Genomic DNA, 25,657 nt, shown 5'->3' with positions numbered 1-25,657 from the left:
TTAATTATAATTATTTTGTATAATTAAAAATGATAAATACACTGATTATATATAATACTTGGATGCAAATACTTTCCTGTTAATAACTGTTTGAAGTCTGGAGTTTCCTCTCTGCATTGCCAATCTTTTACTGTAGCCGCCTTCAGTTGTTGCTTGTTTATGAGTCTTTCTAGCTTCAGTTTTGTCTTTATTAAGTGAAAATTATGCTCAGTTTGACTGAGGTCATGTGACTGACTCAGTCGCTTAAGAACATTCCATTTATTTGCCTTAAGAAACTCTTGGGTTGCTTTTAACGTTATATTTTGGGACATTTCCATCTGTACTGTGAAATGCCATCTTATCAGTTTTTTTTGTTTGTTTTTTTTTTGCAGCATTTAACTGAATATGAGCAGTAATTAAAGTTCTGTATGGTTCAGAATTCATCCTGGTACTTCTGTCAGCACTCACATCATCACTAAATGCCAGTGATGCAGTTCCGCTGGCAGCCATATATGCCAATGCCATAAAACTTTCTCCAACATATTTGACCGATGACGTGATGCTTCAGATCATGAGCTCTTCCTTTCCTTCTCTTTAAACTTCTCTTCCCATCATTCTGGTACAAGTTAATCCTGGTTTTATCTTCTCAAAGAATCTTGTTCCAGATCTGAGCAGGTTTGTTTAGATGTTTTCTAGCAGACTCTAATCTGGCCTTTCTGTTCTTGAGTGTTTCCTGTGGTAACATCTTAAAGTAAATCATTTGTATTTACATTCATGAAGTCAACTTTGACAATGATATACCAAACCTCCTCTAGAATGTCCTTGACTTGACTACATGTTGTGAAGGAGTCTTTCACTTTAGTTGTCTTCCATGGTCTTCCAGGCTTCTGGTGCTAAGCTCTCCAGTGTATTATTACTTTTTAAGAATGTGCCAGACTGCTGATTTGACCACTCCTAAACTTTCTGCTGTCTCTCTGGCAGGTTTTGTTTTGTTTTCTTCAGCCTAATGACAGCCCCCTTCACTTACATTTACACCTCTTTTGACTGCGTAGTAAGAGCTTCACATGAACAGCTACAAAATGCATACCCATCACTAGGAATGAACTCCAGACTTTTTATCTTCTTAGTGTGTCATGAAATTCTGAGGGAACAGACCACACCTGGCCATGCAGCTGTCCAGTTATGTTTGAGCCTGTGAAATTGGAGGGACTGTGTAAAAAATGGCTGAAACTTCTAAACGGTAAATGCAATATTTTTATTTAAATCATGAGTTAAAGCTGAAATTCTATGCTTCAATCACCTCTTTTCAGCTTCATTTTAAATCCATTGTGGAGGTTTGCAGAGCCAAAATGATGATATCTATTACTGTTGGAATACTTATGGACCTGACTACAAATCCTTGATTTATTCAAAGTTGGTCCAAAGAGCATAATTTTTACATATATATTTTTTATTTTATTTTTGCATTTAAACAATAGTCTCATTGAAATACACTACAGAATGTTCATAAGCTATAAATATTCTGATGGCAGTAGCTGGTGATGTCATAATGGCTCCTTCTCCTTCTCTCTTTTAATCCATTGTGATGTCATAAGCCTTTAACCTCATTGGCTCCACAGGTCTGCAGGGATAAAAAGCACTGAACACTCCTCCCCTGAACTGCACTGTTAGTTTGGACTTCTTCAACAAAAATCTTCACCAAGTCCTCAGTTAACTCTAGTTAATAGTTAATATTAGTTAATATTCAAACTATCATTTTACTGCATTTGATTGCAACAACAGCCTCTAAGTAACATGTTATATAGTAACAGCTAACTAATCCATACACAGTGTCTGAGTCTTAATGAACTAGAGCTATAGATGTTAGCTTGACGATCAGAGCTGAAAGTGAAAATCAATGATTTTGCCTAAAGGATGGTATAAATATTTTGTTTCTAACTCAAGTTAAAACTATGGAGCCCCACTGGTGACATCCTGTGTAAATAAAAATAATTTGTGGCCATGACTTTATTAAGGCACAGGAATGAGATGATTACGTCATGGTCACAACTTAGTAAAGTGTGGAAACGAGACCCTAATGCATGGCCACGACTTAGTAAGAAGCAATGTCGTTCCCACACCTTACTAAGTCATGGCCATGATTTAATAATCTCATTCCCATGCCTTACTAAGCCTTACACTCCTCTGCAGTAACACTATAACCTAGCAAAAATCTCTCCAAGTATAAATCATGATCCTTCATTCTTTCTTCTGTCAGCTTTTATTTCTTTTTCCTCATTTACTTCCAACATATACCATGTTTAAAATCACTGAGGTGCTCAGTACAACACTCTCTACTGCCAATGTCCATGAAGATTGCATGGCTGTTTGATTATATACTCCAGTCAGCAATGGATGTGAACCTCTTTGTTTGATTAACACCTATGATGTCATAAACCTTCTCTCCTGTGATGTCATGAAACACATGTAGATGTCTTGTAAAGGTACAGGTGTGAATTAGGTTGAAACTGCCAGGGTAAGGAGTTATTGTGGCTTTATAAATAACTGACAGATTGAATCACAAGCCCACCTCATGTTGGGTGAACTGAATAACAAGAGTCAGCAGGGAGCATTTAAAAGGTAGTACAAAAAATAAGTAACTTTTTCATTTTTAATGGATTTACATGGGTGGATATTTGTAATAATGTAATGGGTCTAAACTTGTTGATTTCAAATTGAGAGACATAATGCATGTTCACATGTTTCCTGTTTTGCAGGTTGAATTTAATATCGCTAGTTTTTTGAACTGAAGTTGCTTTTTTGTATCCTAATTTCATAACACTTTTGTTCCGTTAGCACCCTGAATGCTAAAATGTCCAGACATATTCCACATTACTCTTATACAGTCTGCATTAAAACATCTGATTTCATACATTTGATCAACACTAGATGGCGCAGTAAATCAACGTATTACCAGCGGTTTGCTTGTCACTCAAACTCCCCTGTTCCTCATCACTCTAAATCGTATCTTGTACCACAGGCAATCAATATGTCATTTTCCAGTTACATCAGGAGCTCTACCTCGAGAACTTTCTTCTGTTGCAAGGCAGAGCATAAGTTTGCCAGAAATGTAAATATAGTCTCTTATTCTGTTCCATTTATCTTACCTTCATCTGTGTTCTGCTTCAGCTCTGAGTACACAGTGTCAGCATTCACACTAGTCTGTTCTAAGAAGGAAACAAGAAACCCAGAATTAGCTTCCAGAAAGATCTAAAGCCAACTCCAAATCAATAAACACTGATTGTGGCCTTAATACTGCGTGAATACGAGAATAAAAGAAAATACTGAGGAAACTTATTTTTGCTCTACCTCGTTTTCTCTTTGGTTTCTTCTTCGTTTTCAGTTCAATCTCAGCATAAGTTACTTCCATGGATCCAGTGTCAGCATCTGCAGGAGCAAAGAACACAGCATAGTAAAAGCAGTTGTAATCATCTAGCAGACCACTAAATTTCAGTCACAGCCCACATTGCCCACTTCCTTCACATACAGAACATTTGTGGCTGTTTCAGAGAGATTTCTCTACTTTAACATCTATTGCCACTTTCTCTGCCTACCTGCCTACAGTAATCATTCAGCATGTGGTCCCTTTTAACATCATTTTAAAATATGACATCTTCTCTGTTAGATGCAGAATGCTATTTACATTTAGGTGAGCAAAGAGAATAATTACAAATTCCTCACAAATTCAGATGAATGTAGTGCAGACACTTCAGCCACTTTTGTATATCTAATAAACTTTAAAAATATGGTTGTTTGTGGATTATTTAATGAAGTGATGTGAACACTTAGAACCCTTTATATGATTAAGTGTTCTTTGTGTAGTGTAATGGTTCTTCAGACTGATGGACAATGTGCTGTGGATGGTTGTCTATAGGACCTTTTTGAAAAGGGTTATAAATAGCACCAGAAAGGTTCTTCAGCTTGACATCGGAATAATAGAAGAAAAGCTTCTAAAACCATATACAACACATTCCCCATCAATCTGAAGAGTCATTTATCAATATTATTTACCACAACCCTTTAATCATTCAAATGGTACTTTGAAGGTTCATGGTTCTATATAATATATAGCATAGAATTTTCTTTATCACATTTAAAAAGGCATCACAAATACCTAATCAGAACGTACCTTCGTTCTTGGATTTGTTGTTTTGTTTCATGACCTGCGAGTAAGTGACATCAGTGAGCTCATTGGCAGCATCACCTGATACAGAGTACAGTGTGTTAGTCACTGCAGGACTGAAAGTGGAGTTAAACAGGTTTAACATGAAATAATTACTTTTGCCTCTGTTACCTGCTCTTTCCAAAGTGTCATAAACATGTACGTCTCCTACAGAAAAGAACAAGAAATAGAAAAATAGTGAGCTCCATAAACACTTTATTACTGAACACTGTGTATTTTGAAAAGTGGATCATTTTGGGTTATTATGACATACTTCTAAGTTGAATACTCCATGAGGAAAAATACAGTATATAAAGAATTAGTCATATGTGAGAAAAAATAGACATTTTTTCTGACCAGACTGTAGTGGTATGTATTCAGGCTGAGGGTCCTCAGCTCCTGACTCTCTCTGGTTCTGCATTGATGTCTGGTTCGTGTTCTGCTTATTTCCTGGAGAGACAGAGATTCACTATCTGGTTTATATATAACAAGTGTAATAATATAAAATAATGTAAAGAAGTTTTATTCTGTATTTCCTGTGTGTTTATTGTATATAAATTATGTGGATGAGTTTTCAGACCTTGTTTCATTTTGAGGCACCACAGCAGTATCAGTAAGAAGATGAACAACACAGCAAAACTCACTCCTACAACCACTCCAACGTGATTAGGAGCAGGTTCAGCAGCTGAAGCTGACATAGACAGAATGTTAAACAAATAATTCAAAATATGGTTTGGTCTTATTAGATCAGTTTTATAATAAATAAATAAATAACATAATGGGTTTCTTACCTCTGACTGAGATCCAGCTCTGTGGAGACTCTCCTTTCTCTGGGTGTTTACAGTGGTAGAGACCTTCATCTGACTTTGAGACAGTACGGATGGTCATCTCTCCTGTAGTCTGAGTCTGGAGGAGTGATCCATTCTTATAGAACTCAGCTGTGAGGTTTGAGGGCTTTGTGTAGCGATATAAACAGCTCAGAGTCAGATTATCTCCCTCAGTGACGGGATGGACAGAACTGTCCAGAATCACATCATTATCTGCAAGAAACAAAATATTACACTTTATCCAGAAAACAAATCCAGCAATACTCATATTAGCGAACGTTTTTTCAAAGTAAATACAGCATATGTCATATTGCTTGTTACGTGGAAAATAAAGATTCATGTAGTCTTTAAAGGCTGCGGAGTTTGCAGGTGTTTACTCTAAAGGGACAAACAGTGCGGGATTTTAGAAATCTTGCTCTTTTATGACAACTGTGCTTCTTAAGTGAAAATTTATATACTCAAACTGTATAAAACTGTATAAAAAACTGTATAAAAATGCTCTGTGTGAATGACATACTGTGACATAAGCCTTCACACTGCACAGGGAACACAGACAGCTATGCATAACTGCCAGTAAAGCTGTTAGGTAAAACATTATGCTGTCCTAATATCCTCGTCTCTCTATAGCCTATTTTGCAATGATAATTAAAATAAATCACTGTAATTGTAAAACACATAATTCCATATAGTCCAATACACCAACATCAGCATGTACAAATATTTTATTACAAATGTCAACTTTTTGCCTCTGTTTTGTTCGCCTATGTGTCTAACACAGTAGACACTTCATGTAGACTCACTGGTCACTGTGATGTTGACAGGATTGCTGCTCTCTCCAGATTCAGACTCACACCAGTACACTCCAGTGTGGGATGTGCTGAGGGAGCTGATGTTGCATGTAGGTCCTGTAACTGATCCCCAGCCTGATGAACAATCTGACACCTTCTCACTGTGTGTGTATTGTCTCACTCTCCATCCAGGAGAATCACTCTGTCCCTCACAGCTCAGTGAGAGAGGCTTAAAATTAAAGTGTTGAGTTCTGTTGGGACTGACCATCAGAGAGACTGGAGGAGAAACACCTTAGACACACAAATTACCATTCAGTGTTATTATTGTCGTCTTTATTAGTTGGCAAAAAAGTCAAATTCTTAGGTCTAATCACATCTCACTAAAATAAGTAAAGATTAAAACACCATTCAATACTGCATGTATTATCATTTCTACTGAGACAAAATTAAGAATAATTAATTTAAGTTTTCTGCTCAGTTTAATTCATTTGAGTGATTCTTCATTTATGCAAATTTTTGCTGCAATTCAGCACTGTTCTCACTAGGTTTCCTCACCAGTGATCCATAGTGGCTGTGCATCACTGTACTGTGTGTGATAGGCTGTTTCTCCTCTCGTTGCTCTGCACGCATAAACTCCTGTGTGATTAAGAGCAGCAGGGCTGAGTGTGTAGGAGCCTCCAGCTCCTCTGCTGCTGTCTGAGAGGAGCTCATCTTTATCTCTGTACCAGCTGAATGTCCAGCCTGTAGAGGAGCCTTTGACCTCACAGCTTAGAGTCACTGAGTCTCCTTCACTCAGCCAGCTCTGTGGAGAAGCTCTCAGTACTGCCTGAGCTCTGTCTGTTACACAGAAACACAGAGTTAATTTACTTAGACACAATAACAACCTCACCTGATGGAATGACATCACAAAACAACCCACAGACTCACCTGATACAGTCAGTGTAACAGCATCGCTGATCTCTGATGTCTGAGAGTCACTCCTCCTCTCTCCTCTACAGGTGTATTTACCACTGTGAGACTCTCTAACAAAGGAAATTGTATTCTCTTTTGTTGTACTGAATGAGACGTGACTATAATCATCCTTATGCCAGCTGTATCTCCACTCAGTGTCTCCTCCTCCCTGCATGTCACATCTGAGAGTGACGGTCTCTCCTCTGAACACTTGATTATCAGGGTTTATGGAAATCACAGCTTTAGGACTCTCTACAGAAACAAAACTCATTATTAACACACACACATGTACATAATCTTTGCAATTATAGTGATAGAATTGCAATTTATGAGAACTAGTGTCAGTGGTACCTGAAGTAAAAGTGTGACAGTATGATTAGAATATAAACTTTATTTTATCTGCAGTATTTATAGATTGTGAACTCTTTCACTCACCAGTGACGTTCATCCAGAGTGCATCACTGTAGTGAGTGTAGTAGACTGGGGTTCCTCTCCCAGCTCTGCACCAGTACTGACCTCCATCGGAGACACTGACTGAGCTGATGGTGTAGGAGTGTGTTTCAGTCTTGGTCTCATTCTCAGGGCTCTGTGTGTGTTTGGACCAGTAAAACCTCCATCCAGCAGACTGATCCAGCTTACAGTACAGAACCACTGGATTTCCTATCAGTGCAGCTCCTTTATGGCTTGATGTGAGTTCAGGTTTAGGTGTTTCTGCAGTTGGAGATGAAGCACACAGTTCAGACCATGAAGAATTCACACACTGATCTCAGAGTCTTTACCACAGTGATTACTCATCTTTAACAGAGAGATTCACTCTGTTACTGTACTGTGTTGGTGTAGGTCTGTAATCTCTCTCTCCTCTACACCAGTACTGATCCTGATCTGCTGCTGATCTGATGGTGAAGGTGTTTGTCTGAGACTGACTGACTGCAGTTCTACTGCTGCCTTTATACCACTGATATCTCCAGTTACTGTAAGACTGTATCTCACACTTCAGAGTCACTGACTATCCAGTGAACACAGGACTCCATTTGAGTTCTACAGTAGTTCTACAGTAGCTCTGGGTAAAGCTGTGGCATTAAGAAGAGAAATATTGTGACATAAGAGCATGTCTGCAACGCTTTGAAAACAAAGAGTTAGTTTATAATGTCTCTCTCCTCTACACTGATACTGATCTCCATTAATCACAGCATCTTGTCCAATGGTGAGAGTGTCTTTGTTTACAGTGTAATACACAGACTGAGACACTGTAATCAATTGACCCCATTCATTCTTCTTATCCCACTGATATGTCCATCCATCATAACCATTAATCTGACATTTCAGAGTGATGGACTCTCCAGTGAACAACTCTCTGGTTGTACAGTCAGTGTATCTCTGGGTAAATCTGTGAGAATAGATGTATTTGAGTGTTTTACAGTCAGCGATCTAATGCTAAAGTTAATTTATTGTTGGCATCAGTGGTGTGCCTCAACCTTGACTGTAGATGACAGCTCTGTGATGATTTCGTTAACTTTGGGTCTTTTTTTAGTGTAACATTTGCATTATGAGGAGAATTCTGAGTAAAACAATTATAAAATATTAAGTGTGAAACAATCTGCTCCATCCTACACTTTCCTGATCTGCCTCCTCTCATATTTATTTCAACCTGTTTTTTAATTTACTTGTCAGCTCAACATAACAAAAATGAAATTAAACATTGCAATGTATAATTATGTATACAGAAAAAAGGAGCAATAACAATGTTTAAAAAATCCCTGCCAAATTAACATATCTCCAATTAAACCTTCTCCATCCATAGGCAATCATAATTTGTGCATAAAACGCAATGGTTTGTGCTACTAGTGAGAAGAATAGTGTGAAATCCCCAAGAAAGAAGCAGTACCAGAAAGCATTTTTGGAAACCATGTACAGTATAGCTCTACACACTCATTACATAACCAGAGAACTCAGCCCCACTCATGAAGCAGCAGGGGACAAAAATCTCACATGAACTTCACGTGATGAGCAATTAGTTTGGACTAATTTGCTTGGACTTATTTCATGTATTTGTCATGTATGTCATGTATTTATGTATGTCAGGCTGTATTGATAGATCAGGACTATTATATTTAATAGATTCAGATAGTTAGGTAAAGGTAGGTAATGCTAATCAATAGCAAGACCTTTTGCAATGAAATACGGTTTTGGTGTTTGCAGTCAAGGCCTGCTCCTGATTAAAGTGAATAATAGATTAATACACTCACCTGATACAGTCAGTGTAACAGCATCACTGATCTCTGATCTCTGAGAGTCACTCCTCCTCTCTCCTCTACAGGTGTATTTACCACTGTTAGACTCTACAACGCTGAAGGAATATTCTGTTTTATTATCAGAGGAATGAACTGGATGGTTACTGTCACCATCTTTATACCAGCTGTATCTCCACTCAGTGTCTGTGTGTCCTTGTATGTCACATCTGAGAGTCACTTTCTCTCCATTAAACATCTGTCCAGTAGGCACCAGAATCAGTGAAGCTTTTGGTCTCTCTGTACAATTACATCACAAATATTACTGTAAAACAGCCAATCACACCTGCTCTAACAATTAGAGATCTATAAATTAAATTCTTCCAGTAATTGATTATATTTCACAGTTCATGTTACAGGAGTTCAAGACCAGACATGTACCTGTTACTGAGAGAGTAACTTGATTACTCCAAGGAGAGTAAGAGTTCCATTTTCCTGAACCATAACAACAGTATTTCAGACCATGATGCGTTTTTATGTCTCTTATGATGTAATAGTTTTCATCTGATGAGTGAAATTTTACGGAATCTCTGTACCAGTTGTACGTCCAGTAAGCTACCCTCTCTCCTGGAATGGAACATGTAAGTGTGACGTTCTGTCCACTAAAAATTTGTGGCCAATCAGGCTCCACAGTCAGAACTGGCTTATGCTCCTCTGTAACAATCAAGCAGAAAACACACATCTCTCAATGAACAGAGCTTTTATTCGTCACAGCACGTTATGAACACAACTTTTCAGCTCCCTAATCAATGAAACAAGCACAGACAATATAATTATTTAACCATATATAAATCACCTTCATCATGCCCAGCTTGAACGATTGAAACCAACACTAAAAACAGGAAGAGAAACAGGAACATGATGTCAACACTGAAATTCATTCCCTTTTTCAAGAAAATGCACAAAAAGTGTTTTCACTTCATCAGACCATATTTATAATGAAATCCCTACAAACCATTAAAATATTTCCCTCAAGCAGACTGTTAATAATATATTTAAAGTGTGATTTGGTTCATATGAAGTTTTATCTGCTGATCTGGAGCTGAATTTACATCGCATGCTGCTTTTGTCAGTCCGCACATTTTTCACTGGTACTCTAATAAACAGCGTCATTTCTAGTTCATCTGAAAATAGATGAAGACCTCCCTCATTATCAATGAAAAAGAAACTTTATTCTTTGCGTGGAGGGCCACATCGCCAAGAAAGAGATGTCTGTAACACTGCAGCAGAACAAATCTCAAATCTAACAGCAAACAGACTAAATCAAGTGTGTTTTAATTAAGCTTGATTAGTGTCTGTAATTTAGTAGTGAAGTACTTAAAAACTGCTTTACCTTTTTACTTTAGAAGACCAGCATTTAACACAATACTACCCCCCCAAAAAAGGTTACTATTCACAATTTACTAAACACAAACTCTCCAGTCATTTACAGATTCATTTACTATTCTAATGTACAGCTTGCATGTTGTAATGTGAACCCATGGCTGTCTAAAGGATCTCATTATGCAGTACAACATGCACAGATGTGCAAATTTATCTAGTGAGCTTCTGATATCAAATGCTTGAATGTTCATACAGAAAGTTACACAGTAAAGATTGCTTTTTTGTTGTTGTTTTTTTTTTTTAAATCAGTCACGCCATGAACTAAACAGCACATTACAGCAGTTACTGCACTGACACCATCATTAAGACTACAAAGACTGCAGTTATCAAATATTTGTTAATATAACATTGCAGGATGAAGTAGTTACTGAAACACAGACACCAACAAAGTTAGAATAACAAAACAATGCAAAATATATCCAAACATGTATTTTATGGAACAACATGTTAAAAATACTCCTGATAAATGTGCTATAGAAGGAAAAACAAGAGCACATTAACAAAAATAAAACAAAACAAAAACAAACAAACAAATTAAAAAAAAAAACAACAAAGAAGCTGCAAGAAATGATGGGAATCTCCACCCCGTCACTACAATATTCTGAGACAGGCTGATCAAAGCTGCACCTGATCACTTTTTTCACACCCAGCCTCATCATTCAGATTAAATATTAGTATCTTCTTACAGCAGCTCTCACTCTGCTGAAGACATAAAGAGAACATTTACTCACAGAGTATCACAGAGAGTGACCTGAACTCCATACTGTCCCCGTAATGACTCACTGACTGAACAACGCTCTGTGTTCAACACTCATCACTTCCTGAGAGAGAGAGAGAGAGAACATGTATGTGTCTTACTTCTCTTTCATAGTGCAGTTGAAGCTGTAGAATATCCTGTAAGGAAAAAATTTCTCAAACTGTCTTGTTGCAACAATGACATCCTATTGCGTTGCGTTACCACACGTGTGTGTAGAAACAGATGGAGTACAGCCTGTAATTGTAGAACTTTCTTTTCACCCACATGGAAAGTGGAGCTGATACAATGGAAAAAGTGGATATATATATTCTGCTCTTTATATTTCACTCTCATCAAAGTGTCTGCTAATATAGATATTAGTGATTTGTTGAATCTTTCTGTGTGGCTAGTTTGTTTCAGTTCCTTGTTTAGTGGTCAGTGACCTCATGTCTAAGGGGATGTGGCCAGTCTTATACAGTATGACAAATGTCCCTCAAGAAGAGTGGTCAGTTGAAGGATACAAAGTGAGTGTGAATATGAATATGTTGAATCTTTGGCCCTGAATGATTCTGCAGACTCTTTTTACACCCTTTTTCATGAGCTTTAGCACCTTTAGAGCTTTAGCTAACTGTACCTCACTTAGACAATATTCATTAAGATCTGAATATCCCATCATGACCAAAGACGCTCTGTTTTATTTCAAATAAACTGTTTTTATTTAATATAATAAAATCAATGAATTCATTTATTCCATACTACAGTAGTGAGTAAAATGAATGTGTGAATTTTAAATTGGAGAAAGGTATTTTAACTTTTATTAAACATATCTCCATTTTACACATATTTAAACTGACTTTTTGCCATATTCTCTTCATAGTTCTTTGAAATCAGTATGAACAAAGAAAGAACATGTCTTGAAAATAAAATAATTGATAGTAAATAATTTACAATGGGTAAAATCTGTACAAATAATACAAATGTGGTGCCGATCAAGAGGAGAGTCAAGTAAGGCCATAATTTCTACTCAGAATTGCTCTTGATTGACAAGCAAGGCAGAGAAAGCCACTAGAGGACCACCTGAAATGATGGCAGGTCACACCTAGCCCTTTAAAAAGCACTAACCTAATGTAACTGAACCCTTACCCCTGACACAGAACAACACATAACAAACATATGCACAACTTTAACTAACAACGACAACATGAAACAATACAAAATGTCACATTTCTGCATTATTTATCATATAAATGGAAAATGATAAAAGCTAACATATGATTTTCATTGATATTCATTGATTTTCTGAAAACACTAAGAAAACAGATGGACGTCATTCTACATTCAGTTTTCTTTTACATTCTTACTCTATTCTCACTCATTCTCACTGTGACTGAATGCTGTCTGTAATCTTCATCAGTCTGAGGTGTAAGAAAAAAACTAACAAAAAACACTACACTGCCCTCTGCTGGTGCACAAGCATTGCTGCTGCTTGAAGTGACAACTTTAGTTTTTTTCATTTACACTGAACACTGAGAATGAAGCTCCTGAGTTAGACACACCTGCTACACACACACACACACACACACATTGTACTGTCTAATACAAACCCCACTGTTTGATGATTTAAACACTCTATTTTGATTATATCTGTTTTTCTCACTTCTCACTCTAACTCTGACTCTCTAGGTGTTTACAGTGGTAGAGACCTTCATCTGACTTTGAGACGGTATGGATGGTCATCTCTCCTGTAGTCTGAGTCTGGAGGAGTGATCCATCAACTCAGCTGTGAGGTTTGAGGGCTTTGTGTGGTGATATAAACAGTGCAGCATCAGACGATCTCCCTCAGTCACAGGATGAACAGGACTGTCCAAGATCACATTATTATCTAGAACAGAGAAAATATTACACTTTACAAAATGAACTATTACAGCAACAAGTACTGCAAACAAATATTACTAAAATTTAAGATTCTCTTTACATTGTCACTATGGTAGGTAAGCCCTAAACAGTAAAAATTGAAAGTGTGTTTCTCTGTTAAAGTTCCACTTTGTTCATTTTTAACACAACACAAAACACAAAAAACAGCTGAAAGTTACAAGTTATATGCCTTACTGGCTTAGACCACAGGGATGGCGACTGATTCCTCTCCCAGCTCTGCACCAGTACTGTCCTCCATCAGAGACACTGACTGAGCTGATGGTGTAGGAGTGTGTTTCAGTCTTAGTCTCATTCTCAGGGCTCTGTGTGTGTTTGGACCAGTAAAACCTCCATCCAGCAGACTGATCCAGCTTACAGTACAGAACCACTGGATTTCCTATCAGTGCAGTTCCTTTATGGTTTGATGTGAGTTCAGGTTTAGGTTTTTCTGCTGTTGGAGATGAAGCACACAGTTCAGACCATGAAGAATTCACACACTGATCTCAGAGTCATTATCACAGTAATTACTCACCTTTAACAGAGAGATTCACTCTGTTACTGAACTGTGATGGTGTAGGTCTGTTATCTCTCTCTCCTCTACACCAGTACTGATCCTGATCTGCTGCTGATCTGATGGTGAAGGTGTTTGTCTGAGACTGACTGACTGCAGTTCTACTGCTGCCTTTATACCACTGATATCTCCAGTTACTGTAAGACTGTATCTCACTGACTCTCCAGTGAACACAGGACTCCATTTGGGCTCTACAGTCAATGTAGCTCTGGGTAAAGCTGTGAGAATAGCAGAAAATATTATTCACCCAGAAACAACTGCCTTAAAAACATGAAAAATGGCATATAAGAAAAGACACAAAATGGTTAATGAATAAAAAAGTCAACATTTCTTGTAAGATGTCAGCAGATTCAACATTTAAATTATATATAAGTTTGATACCAACAGCAGTCTAATTAAATTATGATATCATCCTTTACAGTGAATGTATGAAAGCAATAGTCTTTCACTGTTAGAATAACAGTATTTCTGTGTTGTGTTGATGTGGGTCTGTTATCTCTCTCTCCTCCGTACCAGTACTGATCCTGATCTGCTGCTGATCTGATGGTGAAGGTGTTTGTCTGAGACTGACTGACTGCAGTTCTACTGCTGCCTTTATACCACTGATATCTCCAGTTACTGTAAGACTCTATCTCACACTTCAGAGTCACTGACTATCCAGTGAACAGAGGACTCCATTTGTATTCTATAGTCAGCTCTGGATAAAGCTGTGGCATTAAGAAGAGGCATAATAACATTTTTATCAATATATTTTTATAGATAGAACTTTATTGATCCCGGAGGGAAATTGCAGTGTTTCAGTAGCAAGGCATACACTTGCACATAAACTTGCATATACTATGCAATAGTAAATAGAAATAATCTAGACATAACTTAAAGTACAAGAGAAATAAAATAAAAGTACATCTATTTGCATGGCATATGAGACGGATTTGTTGTATTTACTTATAACAGCAAGCACTGTGTGGTATGAGGTAAACTAAAAGCACATATTATAGACATACCTAACTCAAGTTGCATCAATATTACAGTGTAAAGTGCATAGTATCATTACAGTATTAGTTGTGATATATTGCAGTGTATATTAATCGGAGAGGAAAAGTATCTAAATAGTACTGTGTTAATATGGTTATTATTGGGTGTATGATTAGTAGTTTATAAGAGTTGGTAATAAAGACATAAAATGATAGTGAGCTCACCCTTTACAGTGAGTGTTACAGATTTATTGTTGTGTGATATTCCATCACTTCCCTTTCCACTGCAGAAATACTGATCTCCATTAATCACAGCACCTCCTCCGATGGTGAGAGTGTCTGTTTACAGTGTAATACACAGAGTGAGACACTGCAGTCCATCTATGCCATGCCTCCAGTTTATACTACTTATAAGTCTTTGTATCTATCATAAGAGTAAACCGAACACCTCAGAGTGACTGACTCTCCAGTGAACACAGGACCCTCTGGTTCTACAGTCAGTAGAACAGCTGTGAGATGAGATGGAGAACAGAGTATTTTCTTGTTATTTAGAGCCAGTGTAGAGTTGATGTGTTAAATATCTACACTAAAGTGATGTAATTCTGTGAATGGATCAGGGTGAAAAGACATTTACACACGTGATATGGTCAATGTCACAGCATCATTGATCTCTGAGAATCACTCCTCTTGTGTATTTACCACTGCCAGACTCTACTGCACTGAATGAATATTCTCTTTTCACATGAGAGGGATACATTTGTTGACCTCCAACTTTATATTAGCTATAGCTCCATGATGTGTCAGTGTGTCTAGTAGGCAGAATCAGTGAAGCTCTTTGTCTCTCTGGATAGTTGCGTGAATTAAATGTTGCAGTGTCTACCACATGGCCTGCGTTCAGTTGAAGATAAAAGGGGTGTTGCATGCAAAGCTGTACAAATCCCACGCCCTTGGAAAAGGACATTTGTTGTTGTTGTTAGTGTGGATGTTGTTGGTAGTGTGGTTCTATTACAGCTGAATTGTGTTATGTAATGGGTGTGTTTTTCTCTTGGAAGCCTTCCCCAATTTTCCCCATCTCAGTTGTTTTGCCGGTCTGTTCTAATAAAATGTTTTTCCTGACAGAAAAATGGCTTTTCTGCATTGTCTTTCTGAGCCAGTATGATAATGTTGTTATAAAACACTAATAACCTTTCTGCTCTAGCAAGTGAAGCTTAATTAGTTAAACTGTTACTTCAATAATTATATTTTATAGTACGTTACTGTGCAAGCGTGCAAGATCAGACATGAACCTATTACTGTTAGAGTCACTTCATTAGTACATTCAGCGATTCCTTGGATACTTTAGTGATGATAACACGAAATGTATATTGAGCTTTGATCCACTTTGATGTCTCCAACGATGAAATAATATTAATAAGAGTAGTGAAATACAGTGTGAATTCTATACTAGTGGTAAGTCCAAGCAGATATACTCTGTCCTGGAATGTAACACGTGAAACCAACACTACAAAGGGAAGAGAAACATGATACTGACACTGAAATCATGTCTTCCTTCAAGACAATTCACAAGAGCAGCACATTTCAGACTACAAAAGGAAGTATTAAAGATAAAAATGCTTCAACTGCAGCTTCACCTGATTCTCCACCTTATTCTGCAACCCTAATTCCAAAAAAGTCAGGTAGCTGTATAAAATGTAAATAAAAACAGATTGCAACGATTTACAAACTTCATAAACCCATATTTTATTCACAATAGAGCATCGAACACATATCAGTTGTTGAAAGTGAGACATTTTACAATTTCCTGAAAAATATGAACTAATTTAGAACTTGATGGCAGCAACACATCTCCAAAATGGACATGGCCATATCTACCACTGTGTAGCCTCCCCTTTTCTTTTAACCACAGTCTGTAAACATCTGGGAAGTGAGAAGACCAACTGCTGATGTTTTTGGAGAGGAATGTTATCCCATTTATGCCTGATGTAGGATTCTACTGGATTGTCCCTCTTCTCTTGAGTCCGCAGGATACGGCATGCAGTTTCCAAAAAGAATGTCAAATTTTGATTCATCTGACCACAAAACTGTTTTCCATTTTGCCTCAGTCTATTTTAAATGAGCTTTGCCCCAGAGAAATTGGAGGTGTTTTGGGGTCGTGTAGACATATTGCTTCTTCTTTGCATGATACAGCTGTAACTTGCATTTGTGGATTACACAGCAAACTGTGTTCACAGACAATGATTTCTGGAAGTTTTCTGAGGCCATGCAGTGATTTCCAGTACAGAATTATGCCTGTTGTCAATGCAGTACTGCCTGAGGGCCCAAAATTTACAACCATCCAATATTGACCGTTGGCTTTGTGCCTTGCGTACAGGAATTTCTCCAGATAGTATCTCGTTTTGATGATATTATGTACTGTAGATTTTTTGTGAGGAACATCTTTCAAAAGTTGTTCATAAATTTTAAGATGCAGTTTTTGCAAACTGGTGAACCTATGCCCACCTTTGCTTCTGAGTGTCATGCCTCAGGCGGACTTGGACGCAGACTCTTGTACTTTTGCTGGCAGTTTTTGGCTTTTCTGTGTTTAGACTTGGAACTTGTTTGTAGACCACGAATTCTGTCTATTCCTGAGATATTGTATGCTTTGTGTTTGCTGTGATTTCAGATAACAACCCTAGCCTGTTTTTTGAAATAGGTGTGAAATATAACACAAACAGTCTGTGTTCAGCTCTTGAGGGTTCATCAGTTCATGAAGCAACAGCAGATGTAACTGTACTCCTGTACTCCTTCATAAATAAACAGCATAAACATTTCATGTAATGATCTCATGATCACTAAACGTATCAAGTAGTGGGTAGGTAACTCATTATTACTGAATTAAGCAGAAAAAAAAATCTTAAAAGAGATTTCCACCAATTTCACAAAACATCATTTGTGCAGATGTGCAACATGTAATTGAATGTATTGGTGTTTGTAGAGGTTTTTATGAACTTTGTGATACAGCAGTTACTGCTGATCTACGGAATTTAAGGAAGGCTAATGTTGGGAGTATCCTGAACAGCAGCATTACTGCATGGTTTGGCAATTGCACCGCCTCTGACCGCAAGACCCTCCAGCGAATAGTGAGGACAGCAGAAAAGGTCATTGGGAGGAATGTTATTTTGTTTCACTTTGGCCTTGTATACAGCTGAATGACAGCAAAGCCTCTTGAACTCGTGTGCTGAGATGCCTCTACTGGTACTCAGTGGTACTACAGGTTAAAGACTATTTGCTGGGTCAGTAAAGCTCAGCTGTCAGGAGCTCAGCAATCACTTTAGTTCCACTGCAGAATTTAGGAGAGTCGCTCTGAATTACTGTTTCTGACACACTGAAATAAACAGAGCTCCAGATCCTGACTTGATTCTGATCATGTTTCTGTGCTGATTTGATTTACTGCTCGTATATATAAAAGATGTTGATCTGCTCTGATTGATCATTCACTCTGATTGCTTCTCAGTGATTCTGATTCAGAGGATTTTATATGAGGTTTAAACTGAGATAAACACAAATGATCTGTGGAGAGCATCATAATTGTTCCCCAGAGAGTGAAGCAGCAAAGAGCAGAAAATAAAACCAGGAACAAAAATGTAGGTTTTATGAATTCAACAATTCAGAATAACATGTAAGATTAAATTCACATAAATCAACTATGTAAGTAAAGTAAGTAAGTAAATAAATAAAATTCTCAAGACCAGTCAAAGTAAATAAAAAATAATATAAAAGAAGTCCAGTCAGAAATAAGTAGTGCTTTTTATGTTCATTTAAGGTTAAACTGGACAGAAATAGTCACATGATACTCAGTTGGAAGACGATAAAATAGCTGTAATGTGTAATATTTACAAAATACATAGCTTGACCCAAATGTTACACAGAATAATAATTTCATGATTTTATGTGTTAATTGTGTTAATTGTGAAGTGGAAAATGAGTTTTGTTACATTAGTAATGTAATGAGAGCCAAATAAGCTGCACCAGCAGTGGTGGCAGCTTCTTAGCATTCACGTTTCTGTTACATTTGCATTGGCTGTGTGTCACTTACAGTCATACTGAGAGAGTTCTCACCTCGAGTTCTGTGCTCAGTTACTTCCACTGATGCAGGAAATGAGGAAATCTTAGTCATTATTTTCCCTTTACTTTCACTGAATAATTCAGTAACTCATTAATGTGGTGACTCAGTGATAAACTACTAAATATGATGAGAAAATTGTGTATTCCACAGCAGGACTTTACCACAGCATGTGAGGGCCATGAACTGGCTAATCAGCGCAGGAGTTCTGGTGCTTCTCTAGTAGCTCCCATGGGCCAAAACGAAGGTGAAACTTTTCATGAATTGAACCTTCACTGAACCGTTAGTACCCACGTCTACATAAAAACGGCTTACATCCAAGTGTGGCATGTTATTATTATTATTATTATATTATTATTATTATTATTATTATTATTATTATTATTTAGTAATGGTGGTAGTAGTAATAGTTTAATATTGCCGCTTCCTAATGTGCTGGGGATTGTGTTTGTGCGACGCGGCGCCCCTATAAAAGGGTTTTGGGTAATGCTCCATGGTCTCTGCCTTTAGTTCCCCCCTCCCCTCCCCTCCCGGGTCACTGCGCTGCTCTGAGGTGTGTGTGTGTGTTTGTTTGTTTGAGGCGCACGTGGTCGTTGGCGTTCGGCGGCTTTATTTAATTATTTTTTATTTAGTGTTTATCGCCACTGGCCTCCGTTCAAACCGCTCCGTCCAGCATTCAGGTCAACGGGCAGGTGTGTCTGTAACAGACAGGTTGGTCGCTTTATCGCGTTGGTTGGTTTCAGTTTATTCACCTGCTGGCCTGACGGCGCTTGACCAATCAGGAAGTTTCTCTGCGGCGTTTCTTTCATTCCGTGAATATGTTGCGTCTGCTGGAAACTCTTGGCTTTAATCCAACAGCGCTTACGCTCATGTTCGTTTATCAGCGGGACCAGTGGATATGGTGCCGGCCGCCGTGCCCGCTGTATAAACGCTATAAGGGGCCTGTATCTGTCATGCACTCGCATTATTGAGTGGGCGGCTGGTATTTTAATGTTTGCTCTTCTGGCTGTTTTGTATAGTTGATGTGTTTTGGGGGGCTAGGGCGCCCATTAGTCACCTTTTTAAGAACTAAATGAACGTCAGAGCAGCTGTATGTTCGGCCATCACAGCATAAGCTGCAGCTATTGTGTTAATTTGCTGTGGGTTGCCATTGCCTTGTGTTATCCTCTTTTTCTGGGGAATTTGGCTGCTGAGAAATATTCGTGCTCTTGCTTTGTGCAGTTAATGTAACAACTTTGTAGTTCAAGCCATTTTTTGGCGGTGCCTAAGATTAAACCCACTAAGCTGAGCAGCAGTGCAGCCATTGACTCCCATTCTCTTTCTCTTTGTGTGTTGAGTTGGGTTGCTTGTGTTGTAGGTGCTGAGTGTTTCAGGGGGAGAGGCTTATTGTGTGTTCACTTTATGTTTGGGAATTTGTATTTTGGTTTGCTTCTTTTTGCACGGGTGACTTGTGTTGAGATTTTTGGTATTGCTGTAGGAAATCTGTCTCCCCTGGTGAGTCTCTGCCCTACAGGGTGTGTTTGTATTGTATTGTATTTTATTGAATCAGTTAGCAGCCAAAAGATTTTAATGTTAATTATATTATTTTTAATAATTGTAGTATTAATAAATTTTCATTCCTAGTTTGATCAATCTAGTATTATATTGTTGTTGTTAATATTAAATGCTTATTTTTGCAGTTGTCATGTCTCCACTTTTTCCATTGTATCAGCTCCACTTTCCATGTGTGTGAAAGTTCTACAATTACAGGCTGTACTCCATCTGTTTCCACACACACACGTGTGGTAACGCAATAGGATGCCATTGTTGCAACAAGACAGTTTGAGAAATTTCTTCCTTACAGGATATCCTACAGCTTCAACTGCACTGTGAAAGAGAAGTAAGACACATACATACATACATACATTATCTATCTATCTATCTATCTATCTATCTATCTATCTATCTATCTATCTATCTATCTATCTGTCTATCTAAATTTGATTTTGATTAAATAAAACGTTTGTTTGGGAAATCTTAGTCTCACTTTTCCTTTGTTGTATCCACGAACCTGTGTCCTTCACTTAAAATTCTCTGGGTGCAATTCCCAGAGTGGCGTAGTTGGCTACACTAGTCTTATTTAATTATTTAATCTTAGTTCCCTGCTCGCCACGTCACACAAGATTTCTCGAAGATTTTCAGGCTTAAACATAAACTTGGCCCAAAATAACGACACCACTACTTTAAGTGTTCTCAGCCAAACAGCGCTGCTCTAATCTGAGTTCTCGTTCCTTCTCATTCTTAACTCCTGCCCTCTTCCTCTTACACCAGCAACCCACAGATTCACTTTAAGTGAAGTTGTCTTATAATGAATTATGAAAAAATGTAAAAACATAAAAAGACAGAAATGAAATTGCAGAAACTTCATGGCTACTACACTGCATTAAAGATACTGCTGTACTGAATTCTATAAAATGGGTTTTAGGTTATTAATTATTTTTATGTTCAGTAAGTGGTTTTCCTATTTCCTGACCTGTGTCGTGTCCACCTAAACACACTACAGTCTAATACAAACCTCACTGTCAATGATTGAAACACCGTATTTTGATTATATCTGTATTTCTCACCTCCGACTGAGATCGAGCTCTGTGGAGACTCTTTTCCTTTCTCTGGGTGTTTACAGTGGTAGAACTTCATCTGACTTTGAGACAGTACGGATGGTCATCTCTCCTGTAGTCTGAGTCTGGAGGAGTGATCCATTCTTATAGAACTCAGCTGTGAGGACTGAGGGCTTATTGTAATGACATAAAAGCAGGACTGTCCAGAATGATGTCATTATCTAGAACAGAGAAAATGTTATACTTTATACAATAAACAACTTCAACAATATTCATATTAGTAAAAATTGGTTGCCAGACAATATTGACTAAAAGATGCTCATTCTGTGGAAAAGTAAAGACTCATACAGTCTTCAAAGGCTGCAGAGTTTGTAGGTGTTTGGTTTAAAGGCCGACATACAGTGTGTGATTTCAAAAATCAGTTTCAGACTTGCTGTGATGTGGGCTACAGACATGTGGTTCTGTCTATGGACAGTTTCTAATGAACAACATTAACATTTAAGATTCTGCAGAAGTCCTGAAGAATAAGATAGAAAAAAATGAGAGTGTGTTTCTGAGTTCTAGTTTGCTATTTTTTTTGTATAACATGCTTTGAACAGTTTTAGCCATCAAAAACCTCCATTAAAATCTCCCCACATTTTTCCCCACTATAGTATAAAATATTTGCTATCCTTTACAATGTTACACCACCGTTGACAAGCAGGGGCTCGCTGTTTTTTTTTTTTTTTTTTTTTAACCCTTATTTATTCTTTAATTTTTTTTTTACCTGGATCCCAAGACAAAAGGAGAAAAAAAGGCACCACTTCAGGTCAAAGATGGGGCAACATGCAATGTGCTTTTTTTTTTTTAATACAAAAATAAATTGCATTTTTTTCAGGGTTTTGATGCTAGATGCTAATATTTCTAGTGTGTGTGGTTTGAATTTGACGTTGAAAAACAGGTTTGTGAGATCTGCCTGTCTGATTTTTAATCTGGCAATTAATCAGACTTCGCTTGCCCTCTCACACTGCAAATCCAACAACCAATAAAGCTGAAACTCAGCCTGATCCGGCAATATATTCAGATATGACAAAATCAAGTTTAAAAAATTACGTTATATATTTGGCTAAATCCTACCACAGTCCAAGACATCAGGCTAATTGAACTTGCTAAATTGCCCCTAGGTGTGAATATATATGTGCATGTATTTGTCTGTCTGTCTGCCTGTCCAGGGTGTTTCCTGCCTTCCACCCATTAATCGCTGGGGCTCCAGCTCTCCCTGCGACCCAGAAGAATAAGCGGCTTAGAAAATGTGTGTGTGTGTGTGTGTGTGTGTGTGTGTGGCTAAACTCATGTGTCAATGCTCACAAGCAGAAGCATTTCAGACATCAGCACTCTGCCTTATTAAACACACCAAATTCAACTCATTACCTAATTAGCAAAGATTTTGTGAATTGAATTCAGAGTGTTACATGAGGAAAAACAAAGATTTCTGCACAGCTGTAACCCAGAAGGAAAATAGTTTGCAAGGCTTGATCTAACACAGTAAGCACTTCACATAGACTCACTGGTCACTGTGATGTTGACAGGATTGCTGCTCTCTCCAGATTCAGACTCACACCAGTACACTCCAGTGTGGGATGTGCTGAGGGAGCTGATGCTGCATGTAGATCCTGTAACTGATCCCAGGCCTGATGAACAATCTGACACCTTCTCACTGTGTGTGTATCGTCTCACTCTCCATCCAGTAGAGTTACTCTGTCCCTCACAGCTCAGTGAGAGAGAGTCAGTAATAAAGTGTTGAGTTCTGCAGGGACTGACCATCAGAGAGACTGGATGAGAAACACCTTAAACACAGAAATGACCATTCAGATGTTTTATTATATTATTATTGTTTTGTTTTAGATAAAAGTACTGAACAGATTTAACTGTAATGTGATAAGAATAGGGGGTCATATAACAGAAATATCCTACCACTGAAAACTCTGATCTGTTTTGTCATGAAACTCAGTCGTGCCTCAGTGGTGGAGCTTCTGCTTTAACCTTTCATTTCTATTGTTTTAGGCAACTGTGACCGGCAGCATGACAAATGTAATCAAACTAACATAAGGACGTTACATGTATTTATATTGGAAGACAGTGGTTTGCCCTGTGAGCTGTTCTTCTTTCTGCAGTTCAAAAATCTCAGACACTGCAAACATGTTCTCCACTGTTTCTTCTCACTATCTTGTTGTATTAATATTCATGAGAACTCACCAAATAAAACATTAAAATGTTACAATATTATGATGGTGAAAAATGAGAAGACTGAGAATGTTTATTAGGAGGAATAGCATTAGTATGGTTTACAGGTCAGTTAAAGCCTCGGGATGAAACTGCAGAGTGGCAACACCCTGTTAACCTATTCAACTGCATGAGACCACTGGTGGTTCCAAAATGTACTTTGTCATATTCTTTCTAACTTTCATATTTCAGAAGCTACAATCAAAAGGTGGGTGTCATATGAGAGCTGTAACTGTCTTCTTTTCAGTCAAATAGATGGGTGATGTAATTTTAAACCCTTATAATAAAAGAAGCTGAACTCTACTAAAGAAATGTTACATATTCACAAGCATAAATGAAAGAACAATAAAAAAAGAAACAGCAAAATCTAATTGAAAGCTTTTTTAAAATGGTCAGCAGGAGGTGTCTGTAAGATTACTCATAACTTTTGCAATTTCCAGCAATCATGTGAAGACCCAACTTGGAGCATGTCAGACAGTCTGTGGTATATGAAGATGTCACAACACTCATTGCTTTGAAATCTATGAGGAAAAACTTGAAATAACTTCTAGTGGACACAAGCATCCAGTGCAGTACGTTAACAATGAGCGCTGTGAGTTAATTATCCTGCACCTGCATTTTACGCAAGTATGAACTAAACACTCATCTTATCTTATACACATCCATCAGTATGAAGATCACATTAGAAGCAAAAGCTTTTTAGTTACACTTATACAGTACCATGCAAAAGTCAAATCCTGGCCTTCATTCATTTAATTTTCAAAACAGCCATTAATTACAAGTTATTTATTTAAACATATATTTGATGGAAAAAGCCAAAACAACTAATATTTTTCAGTATTTTGTCTGTCCACTCTTTGACTTTGATAATCCTTTCTTTTCTGGAGTCTTGATTTCAATTTTTTCAAATAAAATCTGTAGAGATACTTTTCAACACCTCCAAAATTCAGTCTTGAAATTTGGCTGTATTTTTTGCTTCTCATAATCCAATTAAACCCAATCACATTCATTGATGTTGGGCTCTGGACCACGGCATGGCCAGTTCATTATACTGAAAACACCAACAGATTTTCTCTTTTTATTATTTCCATTTCTATTTCCAATGAGCTACCAAGTGAGACAATTAGCAAATGTACAACATCTGTAAATATATAGAAAATGCACACAAACAATTTTCCAGAAAATATGTGGAAATTATTAAGCAGGTATTCTAAGAAATGCCCCCCCATAAGCCCCCCCATAAGGTTTCTAGGTTTATTGCTGTAATGTCATTCTTTCTCCTGAATTTTATTGACCATGACATATTTTGAAGCACTGGAAAGATTTTCAAAGTTGTATGACACACTAGTTTGGACAAAACATGACAGGCATTTCAACACTATCTATGTCTAACCCCCTTAAAAGTCACAGCACATCAAGTTGTCTGTTTTAGTTGTGAACTGGAGGCTTCTTGTCTTCCAATCACCAATCACTTTTGACTTGACCTCCAATTCCTGAAGTCCCAACCTCTCAATCACAACCCAAGAATCCTCTCTAATGTTCACATGGTGGTATGTCTCAAAATGCTGTAACACTCTGGAACCTCACTGTTTTCACTCGTTAAAGTGTTTGATATAATGGGAGAAACAGGAAGTGTCCAGACTCACTCCTAATCAAACACATCTAACAGTCTAAAAATGCATCCAGTGCCGAGTCTTTGTGAAATTGTCACAAAAGCCTACATATCCTACTGTGTGTGTGTCTGCTCTCCACATCCTCTGAGCTACTTCTCAATAAACAGAAGTACAGTATGAGTTCAGTCTGATTGACAGTCTGTTCACACACAACACCTGCAACTGTACAGACTCTGTCAGCAGATGATCTTATCAAACACCTAAATACATTTTCTGTTTGTTTGTTTTGTCTGTTTGTTTCATTCAATATCACCATTATGAAAGTGAATAAAGTAAAATCTCATTAATTCACTCAAAAAAGCAAATAAAAGGAACAGTAAAAAGCAGTACATCAGTACAAAAATACACACAATATATTAACAGAGTAAAAAACATTACATCAAAATGTTTATAAAACACTGTTAAAAAGGT

The 25,657-nt window shown here is 37.5% G+C and overlaps 1 protein-coding gene across 1 annotated transcript in view; it reads right to left on the bottom strand.

Annotated features, from left to right (window-relative positions):
* LOC108440285 (Fc receptor-like protein 5) overlaps positions 1-13,784 on the bottom strand; it is a 43,111-nt gene extending 29,327 nt beyond the window's left edge. Inside the window, exons 1-19 of the mRNA XM_037543680.1 lie at positions 13,600-13,784; positions 13,263-13,518; positions 12,857-13,035; positions 11,149-11,238; positions 9,831-9,866; positions 9,416-9,688; positions 8,993-9,274; positions 7,182-7,457; positions 6,723-6,998; positions 6,351-6,632; positions 5,808-6,086; positions 4,972-5,220; positions 4,761-4,871; positions 4,538-4,630; positions 4,313-4,348; positions 4,148-4,222; positions 3,328-3,405; positions 3,126-3,185; positions 1,118-1,171 (exon numbers count right to left, since the gene is read on the bottom strand). Of these exons, the coding sequence (XP_037399577.1) occupies positions 1,118-1,171; positions 3,126-3,185; positions 3,328-3,405; positions 4,148-4,222; positions 4,313-4,348; positions 4,538-4,630; positions 4,761-4,871; positions 4,972-5,220; positions 5,808-6,086; positions 6,351-6,632; positions 6,723-6,998; positions 7,182-7,457; positions 8,993-9,274; positions 9,416-9,688; positions 9,831-9,866; positions 11,149-11,179 (2,491 nt within the window). The 5' untranslated portion in view covers positions 11,180-11,238; positions 12,857-13,035; positions 13,263-13,518; positions 13,600-13,784. The remainder of the gene's footprint in view (positions 1-1,117; positions 1,172-3,125; positions 3,186-3,327; positions 3,406-4,147; positions 4,223-4,312; positions 4,349-4,537; positions 4,631-4,760; positions 4,872-4,971; positions 5,221-5,807; positions 6,087-6,350; positions 6,633-6,722; positions 6,999-7,181; positions 7,458-8,992; positions 9,275-9,415; positions 9,689-9,830; positions 9,867-11,148; positions 11,239-12,856; positions 13,036-13,262; positions 13,519-13,599) is intronic.
* Between the last annotated feature and the right edge of the window lie 11,873 nt (positions 13,785-25,657).

The sequence above is a fragment of the Pygocentrus nattereri genome, chromosome 2 (assembly GCF_015220715.1).
Source record: "Pygocentrus nattereri isolate fPygNat1 chromosome 2, fPygNat1.pri, whole genome shotgun sequence".
NCBI classification, from domain to species: Eukaryota; Metazoa; Chordata; class Actinopteri; order Characiformes; family Serrasalmidae; genus Pygocentrus; species Pygocentrus nattereri.
This window is presented reverse-complemented; position numbering and strand designations above follow the sequence as displayed.